We start from the raw sequence: 12,728 nt of genomic DNA, 5'->3' as shown, positions 1-12,728 counted from the left end.
GCAAGCAAAAACAGAGTCCTTACTGCCAGAGAAGAATCATTTTATACCCTACAAAGACCGACAGGTTGCCTTTGAGTGCAATTTTCGAGGAAGATAACTGCAGCCTAATAACATGTAGGCACAAGCAGAGAGCATCTCATTACACTGACGTGATAAAAGCTCATCTCATAATCACAAATACCAAAGAGAAAAAAACAAAGAGAAAGATATCTCTTGAGACACAGAAAGTACAGTAAATTCTGCCCATTTTATAAAGCTTTCCAAAACACCAAGTTTAATATTTAATATTCATACACTTGCACAACTCTCTGTACGTAGTATTCTATGTGTGCCCGAGGTGGTTCTCTCTCCACATAGCAGGCCTGTCTGCAGGACGGTCTGTCCCTGCTCAGGTGGAGGATGTGAGGCTCTGATCCCGATTCGTGCTCCTCGCTCTGGGAGCCTCGACTGGAGTGGCCCCCAGGGCTGTGGGAGCCTTGGCCCGAGTCGAAAGAGTACTCGGTGGGGACGTCCTCGCACAGCATGATCACCCGGTCCTCCAGGTCACTGACTGAGCCCACCGTGCTGCTGGAGGCACTGTTCAGACGCCTCTTGGAGTGAAACTTCCTCTTTAGGCTCAACATTATAGCAATGTTCAAGTTCACAGCACTTAAGGTTTCCAAGTGAGTGAGGTCAAAATGTTAGCTTTAACAAAAAATTTCTACAAATCAAATCTAGCTAAGACAGATTTCCTCCAGGCTCAAGTCCACTGGTTATTTAGAGATTATATCCACTTCCCTTGTTTTTGTGGGTTTTTGGTCAGCTTTCTGTTTCAGTCGATCACTGCTGAGGATCCTCGCTGTCGCTATTAAATCTCTGCATGTCCTGCTCTTCCTCCACCAAGAAAGAATTATGGCAGAGCGCTTAATGTACCAGAGTTTTGCTACAACCTGCCAAGCCTCCGGTGAGCATACCTTCAGGCCAACCTTTTCTCAGACTGATGTGATACACCCACACCATCAAAGAAAAGCTCTCTCTTTTAACACCAAATGATGCCAACTCAGATTATTATTGTTATTTTTGTGCCTTGTGGTAAGAGATCCTGCCTGGCTTGTTTGTCTGTGCAATCACAAAGACTTTAAGTGGTGCTCCACCCAAAATATACGGTTTGAGTGTAAAATAGGAGTCTACAGCACGCTTGAATGGTGGCTATTAAAAGACTGTAGATTTCTTATTAAGGTGGACAGCAGTTGTGATACACTAGAATTCATGTAAATTATAATGTGTTTTTTGACACCTTTTCACAGCAGCAAAAGTATCACAGCATCTATAGAGACTTTTCAAACCACTCCTGCAGCAAAATCAGTTTCTAGCTGCTGTTTTGTACACCTTAGTATATTCAAAACATCATATTTGTGCCCAAATATGGCTAAAACATCTGCTGCAGTAGATTTATTCTTACTTTGATGCAACAGTGATTGGAACATACTGAGCATACAGACTGGCAGCAGAGAAACTGATTACTGTATGGTGCAGGAGAAGTTTAGGCAGCTTAAATGGAGGCTTTCATACTATATTCCCAACTGCAAACCATTGTAACCAGCATTAATTTAGGCTGACCTAAGCTGCTGTTTGATACTCAAAATCAGGATTATAATACTTAGAAGCAGTTCATAAATACTCATATAATGCTCTAGTTTAGTTGATAGCAGATACTGTATAAGGACGGTTTTAAGTGTAACTTCTCCTATAATTATTTCATAACTTGTGTATAAACGACATGATAACACAGTATTTAATTATATTAATTAGATATAGATAAAGTTTAGCTTCAAAGTTCATTGTTTCCCTAAGACAGTAGTTTGACTAACTAACTAACTAAACTAGTCAGTGTCTTTTCTCATGATGACATTTGATTTGATTACAGCTACATTTTATTATATAGTCAATCATTCTATTATGGATACTTCACAGGAGGAGATCTAGTTAGTTATCTGCTTACAACAACATTACATTGTGTTCTATATTATTTATTTATATACTGCTTATACCCCCCATTATATTAAATGGGGGGTTAAATAAATTGCAACCATAGAGAATTCTGGTCAGAAATGTAATGACTGAATGAACTGGGGTGGAAGTCTGAGCTGATGTTTATCTCTGTTTAATTTACAATAACCGATCCATATTTTGTCCTGACAAGTCAAGTGTGCTCTCAAATATGAATTTGGCATTCCTGCCTCTGAACATACTGTACTGTAATAAATATGAAAAGGCACAGGAAATATGCAAAAGGTCACAGAGAAGACCTTTTTACCTATGTGTAAAATTCATGTCCTACAGTGTTACAAGATCCCAAGTCCAGGCAAGCTTCTCTAACAAGAAAATGTTTCTGCATGGTTTGAAAAATGCTTCGGTGCAACAATTCTCCATGACGTCCATTCTTAGATGATCATTTTGTGTCACTGTTGTTGTACAAGTAGGTTTAATCACATTTCTCACATCATTAGTGCAATGCAATGTATTAGTGTACAGTTGAATGCATTACCAGGTCTTGTATCTCATCCCCTTAGCTTTCCACTTTTATCCAAAACAGCTTATGAGAAAGTACCGCACATCCAATTTAATAGTATCCAGTTTGACTGAAACCCCTAAACATGATAGTCTTAGGGGCTCTAACTTTGATCTACTGACGATCAGTGTCTCACCTGTATTTGTGTATGATGGCGTTGAAGAGCTTTCCATCCCTCCAGCTGGTGGTGAAGTTGTCGCAGCGCAGGCCCTGGTATCCCTCCACCATCCTCTGAGACCAAAGCAACAACTTCTCTTTGGCCGTCATGTCGTCAGACTGGCCGTTCACCTGAATGTCTGAGATCTGGAGGAGGAGACGGTGCACATAATCAGCGATATAGGGTGCAGATTGAGCAGATAGTAAACTTATTTATATGTCATTTCTTCTTTTTTTTTTTTTTTATCTCTGAGCACTCGCACTGCAGCTCTTTTTAGCTGCATTTTGGGCAGGGCTGCATTCTGATGATATTTAGATCTGGTTCCTTTTGAGTTTTAACGATCTTCTTGGAAGTCACTTTTTTTGTAAGGCAAATTAAACAACCCACAACCAAAACAGAGTTGTTCCTAATCATCATAACAAAAGCTACCATTCACAGTGTCTTTGATATTCCTGTATTGTATATGATTGAAGTGTTTGTTGAAGCGTAGGAAAACTTTCCCAGTTGACCACTGATTTCTTCCAGACTTGAGATGAGTCACATTTTAAACCTCAAATAACAAGCACCACTTTTACTTGAAGGGCACGTGAAATCCATTAAACTCACTGTTTTGGAGGCAAACAAAAATGCTGTGTGGTTATATGTGAGCAAAATAGAAATCATAAGAGTGAAAACTTCTATGAGTCACTGATCTGATAAAGTTAAACTGTTCCAAACAAAAACTCTCAATAAACACTTTGTGTGCTGTAGATGAATGTTCGACTGTGTAACAGAACCCCCACGGACTAGTTCTTTTTTAATAGCTCCGAGGTTATGCTCTGAACACACTACTAAAAAATCCCTCGGCAATATTTTCTTTTTTACGTGAAAGACGACAGACTACAAAACAAACTACAGGTTTAATCAATACAGATGTCTTTTACAAGGTAACTTTCAGCACTGTGTTGACACAATGTAACAATTTGATTTTGATGTCTACATCAATCCATTACCCAGTAGCTGCTGCCTGTCCCATATCTATAATCAGATGTACAAACGGTACTTATAAAAAGTCCTTGGTATTTGTTTTGGTCTGCCTGATGTACTAGATGGATGGGGCTATCCATAAAACTGGGCACACATTCTAAAAAGTTTAACAGAAAACCTTTTTAAGTTATGTATGGGTTTTTATTTGACTTTGTCTTGATGCAGAAAACTCCACCTACTCAGGGCTCTGATCAGCTCAAAATAAATATCTGCAACTTCTGTTTGAATATTTGGTGTCTACTCATAGAAAAGACCAGAAAAACATCTGAAAAATTAGGTAAATCAACTTTATATTAGTTGCTGCACGTTATGCATTAGGTGAAGTTTGCAATTTCTAGTCCTGATGAATGTCTTATGTGAAAATGTGGCTTTATTACAACTATCTAATATTCTGTATGCTCATGAGTCATAGCAGAACTAAGAATTTCACTTACAGTACTTTTCTTTTTTTAAGAAAGGGTGGAGGATGCTATTTTCTCTCCAGAAGGGAAACCCCGGTGCTGCAGTGTGGACGTGGGCACAAAGTGACTCAGAAGCTGAATGGAAACAGGACCTCCGCCCTCGCAGCCTCTTTTTACGAGTGTTGGGAGAATCCCAACTCTTTCTGTCACGAAGCAGGCCCATTATTTATACTAGTCACCTGCGTATCAGTAAACTGCAACCTGCACCTGGGGAGCTCAGAGGAAATTCACCATTGTTTGTGATTACTAGCATGTGCCAAAACAAAGAGATTATGGGTTTTTCTGAAGCGATAATAGCTGCCTGATGACTAAGGCTGCGTACAGACTACAGGCAAAAGGCTGCATACAGACTGCAGGCCAAAGATCAATGTGACCCAAATCCAATTTTTCTGTTCATATGTGATTCAGATCTGATTTTGAACAGTGTAAACAGCCCAAGTCACATGGAATCTGATCTTTTCCAGTTCGGATTTGAGCCACTTTAATATGTGGTCCAAATCAGATACAGCTCAGATTTTTAAAAATGCAACCTCAGTCTGTACAGTCAGATCGGAATTCATGCGACTCTGATCTGTCACTCTAGAGAGGATGTTGTCACAATTCTGCGCTAGATGGAGCCGCGTTAAATGAAAAAAAGCTCCACAAAAGCCATAAGAGAGAGAGAGAGATCTGAGCACTAAATCAGAATTGAGCATTAAGGCCTGCATTGTGAACACAGCCTAAATGTATCTACATGGAAGTTTTGTCGTTAATCTCTTGAACAGCAAAGACAAAATGTCCCTCTCAAAAGGTATTTACATTTATTTAATATAATTTAAAACAAATGGTGGGAGATTATTTCTCAAGCTTCCACTGCAGTTTCAAGTTTCTGAGGTCCTGAGCTGTCACGCCCACGTCTCCTGTCAGCTTTCTCAAGGGAATCACTGAGTCACACTGGATGAGGAAAAGGAGCCCACATCCACATCCCAGTGTAACCATCTTACCCATTATAGCATCAAAGAATCTTCATGTACTCCCAGTCTTTCTTCCAAAATCTGCTAAACCATCTGCTAAAAGAATATCCAAACACGCCTCTTCCCCATCAGGAACACATCTGCCCACTGACGAATGCTTTCCTCCAATGAGGCCTTTGCAGCAATAGGTGGTATGGGCAATTTTATGTTTATGTTTGAGAACAAGGTTTTATATAGATTTAATGGCAACATATAGAGTTGCACAGGACCACAGAAAATAGTATTTTTTTTTTTAAAAGGCTTGTGATTGTGAACATGCTTCTTTAAAAATGAATGAATAGCTTTTTTCACTGTTTAGACTGTGTGCACCGAAGGACAGGAGAAGTGGTGGTAGTTGTGTATAAGAGCGTAAGTGCTGCCAAATGTCCAATAAAGCCCATTTGGAAATGACTGACTGTTGGACTCCACTGTACTGTAACTGCTGTGTCAACATCAGGCTAAACTGTGGCTGATTGAACCGCAAAGAGGGAACAGCACTCTGATTTTCCTTACCGTACTGCGGAAGCAACCTAATCACAATGTGATGATGGTAAACTGTATAAAATGCATGTTACTCATGCAATGGAAGAGTTTGATCTTATGCACTTAAGTGCCAATGTGCAGTTTAAAAGATAAACACGACATGTACTTCAGGAAATGTGATTCAGCTGTTCCAAACATGACTCAGTCAGTCCACTTTGAATATAAGCAAAATGCAAGTAAATGCAAGTTTTTGTGTCTGATACTTTCTTTAAAATGGGCTATTTTAACTTCACTGCCACAATACAGTGATTTATACCAAAGGTAGCCCTTAAAAGTGTCCCATGTTACCTGGAAGTGAAGGATGATGGTCCATATCAGCCCCAGGGTCAGCTTGGGGTTTCCATCTGCAATGTCGTCGTTTCTGATGTTGACCAGTTTGACCTGAAAGGGGCATGAATACCATTACAACTGAATGGTGAGTTTTTAGTTTAAGTTTATTTGCACAGTAAAGAGATGGGGAGCAAACTGTATATCAGACAATGAGATAAAACTATGCGGCGCTTATCACAATATTTTTCCTGAATTAAAACAATCAAAGAAAAAGGTAAATAAAACAAAACTCTACAAGGAGGAAAACTAAATCAAAATGCACATTTGATATATCAAAAATGTAATTATTTTCTGACCTGTCTGTGTTTGAGAAAGTCCAGGGCGATCTGTACGTTCTGCAGCTTGTGGAAGCGCATCCGGCCTTTCTCCCGTGGCTGTAAGAGCCGAGAAGATCAAACATCAGGAGGAGGCAACATATGAGGTTTCAATGATCAACAAACAGTAAGAACCCCATGACTGAGGAACAGGTGTTTCAGTGTCCAACAACACCTTTTGTGTTTAAAGAAAAAATCTATTCTACTGTCTAAAACATTACAGTCATGGTCTTAACTTAAAACTAAAATATAGCAAATTTGAAGTGTGATTCAAATTCTGCGTGGTTGTGATCAAAGCGTTTGGCCAGACACCAGACCACTAAATGACCCTGAAATGCATTAACAAACCAGCCAGGATGTCTGCAGGTGAAAGCATGATAATGAATGATACACAGCCTCAGTGGTTTCCCCAATCATCAGTCACAATCCTCATTTTCTTTGAGAACTACAATCAACTTTTTTTCCTGCACCCTATGAAACCAACCTTCTACATCTTATATTGCCCTTGGGTTTTATCTTTAGCGCAGTCCAATCAAGCAGAATCCACAGACATCCACAATTTCTAAACCTGCACAGGACACTTATCCCAGGACTGATGGCCAAGACATGCATTGGTGCTCCACATTTTAAGCTTCAAGCCAGTATGAAGCTTTGTTGCAGAATTAGCCAACATCTCAACTTGCAGTGATTGCCTTTGCTTTCAGTGAGGGAACCCAAGGCTTGAACCTTGACTTGAAAATTCAGTTTGACAATTTACCATACCAGTGGTTTGTAGATGTAGTAACTACTACTTGTGCAAGCTTTCAGAGTATAAAATAACAATTTATAATTTCCACGAGCCAACCTGCAGCTATTAAATAAAGTTTGATAATCAATTCGCAGAGACGGTATATGTCTTTGAGATAATTCATAGAACTGAGTCACATTTATTTATTTATTTAATCGCAATTACATTATCATTTCCTGGTGATGCAGATGCACACAGGAAGTATTTTGTTAAACATTTCCTTGTCTGTGCATTCAGGCATGAACCACTGATGAAAAGCATTTCATGAACCTTGTTGTCAGAGAATCAAATCCACAAGACAAAGGATTAGGTCAATATTACAATTCTACTTATGAAAAAGATTTCCTCAAATAGTATGGTCCTTTAACTAGGCAGGAATAAACAGTTACATTAGGGTCATGGACAGTACTTTTTCTCAAGGACACACTCTTCCCTTCTTAATGAAATTTTACTTTAATTTAAAATATGTGATTACTCAACTTCATATACAAAAAATCACAACCATAAAACTGCAGAAATGATTCCACTAAAACCTCTACGGGCACTTCTTATGTCCTTATATGACGCTGCTAGCTCACTGCTAAAATGGAGGAGGACAATGGTGATACAGAAAGGGGACAATACAGGGAGTGTGACTTGTCATCATGCACAACCCAGAAGCCACCTGGGGTGGTGACACATGCCACGCCCGAGAAGGCGGCCAGCCACAGTCCAGGCGCCACTCACCAACCGCACGTTCCTCACAACGTCACGTTCCCTCGGCTACCACAGCAAGAGAGCATCGCAAGAGAGGAAGGCAGAGGCAAAGGGGGAAAGGTCAGGGCAAAGGTCAGCAGACAGGAATTAGATAAAGGAAAAACCAGGTGTCAAACAAGTCAGTGCAGAAAGGTTAAGAGATGGAAGCAAAGAATAAAAATTAGTGTTTTAAGGTTACACCACAAGGTGTGTTCCCCAAAAAAACAGTGCTAAGACAAGTAAAGTAAAAGAGTGCGCATAACCTCAGCATGTTCTGAAATGTCCATAAATCTTGAAAGAATCAAAGTCAACACATGCAAGAGTGGAGACAAGAAAACAACCACAATAATAACTGACTGAAAACATTTAGAACAGTTCAGGTTACAAGTAGAGTGGACAATACAACAAATATAACAGCAAATTAAGTCATTAGGACAGGGGAGCAGGGGCAATACGAAAGGTTTGGACAGGACAGAGGGTTACAGCAGAAGCAGAGGTCCTAAAATCTGAAAGTTAAAGTCCACCAAAGCTCACCAGTGTCTCTCCAGAGAGCACCTCCAGCAGGGAGATGAGGTTGTGTCCATCTCTGAGGTCCTCGTACAGGTCAGTGATATGTCTCTGGGCCTGAGGAGAGAAGAAGGGAGAGTTCACAACATGGGAGAAATCAATCAGTCTCCCATCATGTCAGCGGTGGTGGTGAACCACTGCGTTTGCGTTCACACATGATACAAAACAGTACAGGAACTGACGACCACCTTAACACTAATAACGGGAATTTCACATTAGGCACAGACACGTTTGACTTAATCCCTTAATGTCACCTAAAAATAAATAAAGCAACTTAAAGGGAACCTACACACAACAATGAGGCACAGGAGTTACTGTCTGCCTTCTGCAGTGGCAACTGGGTCCACACTGGGTAAAGTATTGTTTGAGACGACTTGGTTAACAATGGAAAGTTAGATGATCAGTGGTTATCAAACACCATATCATCTCAACCACAAAAACAAAAGTGAGTGTACTAAAAAGTGCTTTAATCCCTAATTGCATAGAAAAGCCGTGAACACACAGCTATTATAGGTACGACAGGGTAAAGCTGTACCATAATGTGGGTCTGCAAAATGTAACAAATGATTTCAAAGGACAGATTGGGTGATCGCTAGGGGTGTGCATCTTCACTGGTCTCACGATTCAATTCGATTCGGTTACAACTATCAGGTCAACGATTTCGATTCCATTCGATATCTTGATGCATCACCTCAAGGGTGGGAATTTCTAGGCACCTCACATGTGGTGATTTTGCTGTGTCCCTTAATAGCAGAAATAAAGTCAGTTAGCAGTTTGCAAAAAAATCAATAATGAGACTCTCTAACAAGACTAGCTACTCCATGTAGACTTGATGCATGTCCCCTAGTGCTTTATTAACTTTACTCTATATGTAATATTTATTTATTAGCTATTAAACTGAGTATAGAACATGTAAAGATAAGTTACACTGCAGAAATGGCCCTTACAGCAGTTCAAGTGTTAAAATGAAGGTAGAAAGGGTCAGAGGTTAGCATCTAAGGAGCTCATGTAAAGTATGGTGTAGTGAGAGAGGTTTAAAATGTTAACACAAACATGCAGGCAGAAATGAATGTGTCCACTCAGCACTCTGCTCACAGACAGCACCTACCTCTGCCTTCCAGTGCTGATGGGAAAGGATGGGAGGACAGGATGAAGGATGGAAAGAAGAAACAGTTTGATGAGAGAAAATATAAAACTGCAGGGACTCGTGAAGGAGAAGAAGAACAAAAGACAAACACGCAGACGCTGATTTGACTTGACAGATGTTAGACAAAGACGGCTTCTTTTTTTAGTCACCATCCAAACAACTTTTTACAACAGTTTTCAGTATTATTTTTATGAATGTAAATCTGTTTCAGCTCTTGTAATCTGATCTAGATTGCAGCGTGATACATAAAACACAGAATAATGTCCGGTTTCCATTCTGCATAATCTGAAGAGACCACGGAAATGTTCCTGGCCTCATAGTTTAATCCCATGACTCTTTTGTGACCACGAGTCCAAAACTCCTTGAGGGCAGCCAAATCGCCGACCCGCTCAAGTCTTTTGGACCCAAATCTGAGGGATTTCCAGACAAAGAAACAACGACTGACGACAAAAGCCTGTGAGTCATCCCGAACAGAGCCCCGTGTCACAGGACGCACATGGAGGACCAACAGACATTCCTCACAGTTTAACACACTTCAGTTCCCGTGTGAAAACAAAGATTCATCGACCTGAATGTGTCGGTTGAGCTGCAGTAAGACTGCCGAAACATTTCAGGTACAGCCACGCTGTGCTTCAGTTTAACAGGTGCTAAAAACGTTCCCTGAAAACACGGCTACAGTATATAAATGAAGTTCAGTAAAAACACAACTGCAATTTGTGTTTGTATTTTATGTAATTTAAATAGTCTATTATTACTTGGAACCTGAGAGATCCCTATTATAGACAAAATACATGGGTGTCTTCTTTTCTTGATGTCATAACATTACAGTTCATGAGCTGTTTACAGGGTAGTTTTTAGTTCAGTGTCTTACAGAAATGTCCTCTCTCACATGCTCTTCTCCTCTTATAGATGTCACAAGACAATTTATAAATTGTGACCAAAAATGTTTCATTTATGTTTATCAGTATGCTTCTGCCTTTTTCCTGCTGGTAGTATTTAAACAAGACTAGAGCTGCAACAATTAGTCAATTAATCGATGAGTCGGTCAACAGAAAATGAATCTGCAACTACTTTAATAATCGATTAAGTCATTTTTAATTTAAAAAAAAACCTTCAAGCTAAACACTCTCTGGTTTCATTTTCCCAAATGTAAGGATTTGCTGTTTTCTTTGTCATATATGATAGTAAACAGAATATCTTTATGTTTTGGGCTGTTGGCTGGACAAAACAAGTAAATTGAAGGCAGCACTGGGAGCATTCTACCACTATTTTTAACATTTCATAGACTAAATGATTAATAATCAATTAACAAATAATGAAATGAATTGTTAGTTGCAGTCCTACTCAACACCTCAAAATGGTAAACAAAATTCCTTCCCACTGATGAGCTCAATGAGTCGGTAGAACATTGATTGATTGTCCTTATGATAACTGAGTGTTTTAGCCAACTTTTAAGCAAAATCATCAAAACTTTGCAGATAACAGCTTCAGATGAGATGAGAATGATTTTCTTCAAACTCCAGGCTCTGTTATCATTTTAAAAGTATTTGTTATTATTTGTGTTGTTTAGCTGATTAAATGATACATTCATTTGACTGTAACAAACTGATTAACTAAAGAGGAAAGCATCTGTAGGGCTGCAAATAATGACCATTTTTGTTGTTGATTACTCTGTTTTTATGTAGTTAGTATAATTATTGAGTAGATTCAATAATGAATCTTTTAGTCTATAAAATGAGAAAAAATGCCCTTTACAAGTTGCTTGTTTTGTCTAACCAAAAATACAAAAAACAAAAATATTCACGATAATAAAAAAATAAAAGCAGCATATGCTCTCATTTAAAAGCTGGAACCAGTGAATGTTTTGCTTGATAAATCACTTAAATGATCAGTTGTAGTCTATAGATTTTCTTCGTTTCAGCACTAATTAACTGATATGGAAATACTGAAGTTACTGCAGCTGCAGTCATTTAGCTTACTACTTAGATCAGGGACTTGCATACTACATATGCAGTAGAAAGTATATCCTTTCTAAGGGTCATGGGCCAGAACGCTTTACAAGTTTTTCCTTATAGTATCAAGGCTGCAAACATATTTAGCAGTGGACCCCACATCCAGTGTAGGAGTTCAGTCCCGGAGCTTCCTGTTCCCCTGCAGAGCTCCGAGAAGCCGCCCTGACAGTCTGGAATCCAGATGTGAAACCTGACCAAACCCGGCCCACGATCATGCCACTGTTCCTGAGCGCCAGCTAAAGTGAGGCCAGGTGTTAGTGACTCACTCCCTAAAACGCATAAAGATAACACAAATAGCATGTGTGGATGTGCGGAGAAGTTATTTGTATAATGTTTTTCACCTTTTCCAAAGCGTTTCACTTTTTTCAAGAGAGTGCGGGGAATGAAAATTGGATTTTGCTTTGTACTCTCTTTCCAGTTTAACTGTTGAAGCTTTCAGGTAACTTTTTCCAGACTCGGTTAGATCAGAATGCCCATTATCTACAAAAGAAACGTCTTTGTGTAATCTAAGCTATTATAACCAGGTGGGATATGAAAGGAACTGCTGGAATTTGACTTAAAACAGAACAAACTTTATCGTCATTTAAGGACAGCTGGAGTCATTCTCACTGAGTTACATGCTCCAAATGAGCAGCAAGTGAAAACACTTTTTTTCAGTTTCATAATCTAGTCGTATGTACATTTGTTGTGAAGTATTTGTGTTGTGGGCTCTTACCTTCATCAGGTGCTTGTTGACCCATTTTGTGAAGGTCTTTTTCTGAACTCGGTCCCGTTCATCTGTGGAGTGACAGATCAAACAGAAGCTACATCATGTACAGCAACATTACTGCTGAATTTTTATTTCAAAACATACTGGTTTATGAATTTCTAGCCTTCCAGCAAACCTCTGGTTTCCATTATTATCCACATGCTATAAAACTGAGGTTACAGAGACATAAAACTTGCTTGAGATAAATGATCCATTACTGTGAATATTTTGTCTTATTTTTTTAATTAAAGGTTGTTGTTCCATATTAACTTAACTTTGATCAAGATCAAGACACTTCTATTGTCTGGTGCAATTGATAATGCTTTTAGAGTCATGTGAATTTGGCCATTTCATGTAA

At 39.2% G+C, this 12,728-nt stretch overlaps 1 protein-coding gene across 1 annotated transcript in view; it reads right to left on the bottom strand.

Moving 5' to 3' along the window:
• The window catches only part of eppk1 (epiplakin 1), a 137,861-nt gene that overhangs the window by 38,697 nt on the left and 86,436 nt on the right, over window positions 1-12,728 (bottom strand). Inside the window, exons 5-9 of the mRNA XM_038725446.1 lie at window positions 12,338-12,399; window positions 8,431-8,520; window positions 6,357-6,434; window positions 6,019-6,111; window positions 2,688-2,854 (exon numbers count right to left, since the gene is read on the bottom strand). Coding sequence (XP_038581374.1) covers window positions 2,688-2,854; window positions 6,019-6,111; window positions 6,357-6,434; window positions 8,431-8,520; window positions 12,338-12,399 — 490 coding nt within the window. The remainder of the gene's footprint in view (window positions 1-2,687; window positions 2,855-6,018; window positions 6,112-6,356; window positions 6,435-8,430; window positions 8,521-12,337; window positions 12,400-12,728) is intronic.

This window comes from Micropterus salmoides, unplaced genomic scaffold, assembly GCF_014851395.1.
Source record: "Micropterus salmoides isolate LMB-PRFRI ecotype aquatic unplaced genomic scaffold, ASM1485139v1 Ms_hic_scaffold_17, whole genome shotgun sequence".
In the NCBI taxonomy this organism is placed as follows: Eukaryota; Metazoa; Chordata; class Actinopteri; order Centrarchiformes; family Centrarchidae; genus Micropterus; species Micropterus salmoides.
Note: the sequence above shows the minus strand (reverse complement) of the source record. Positions and strands in the feature narration are given on the sequence as shown.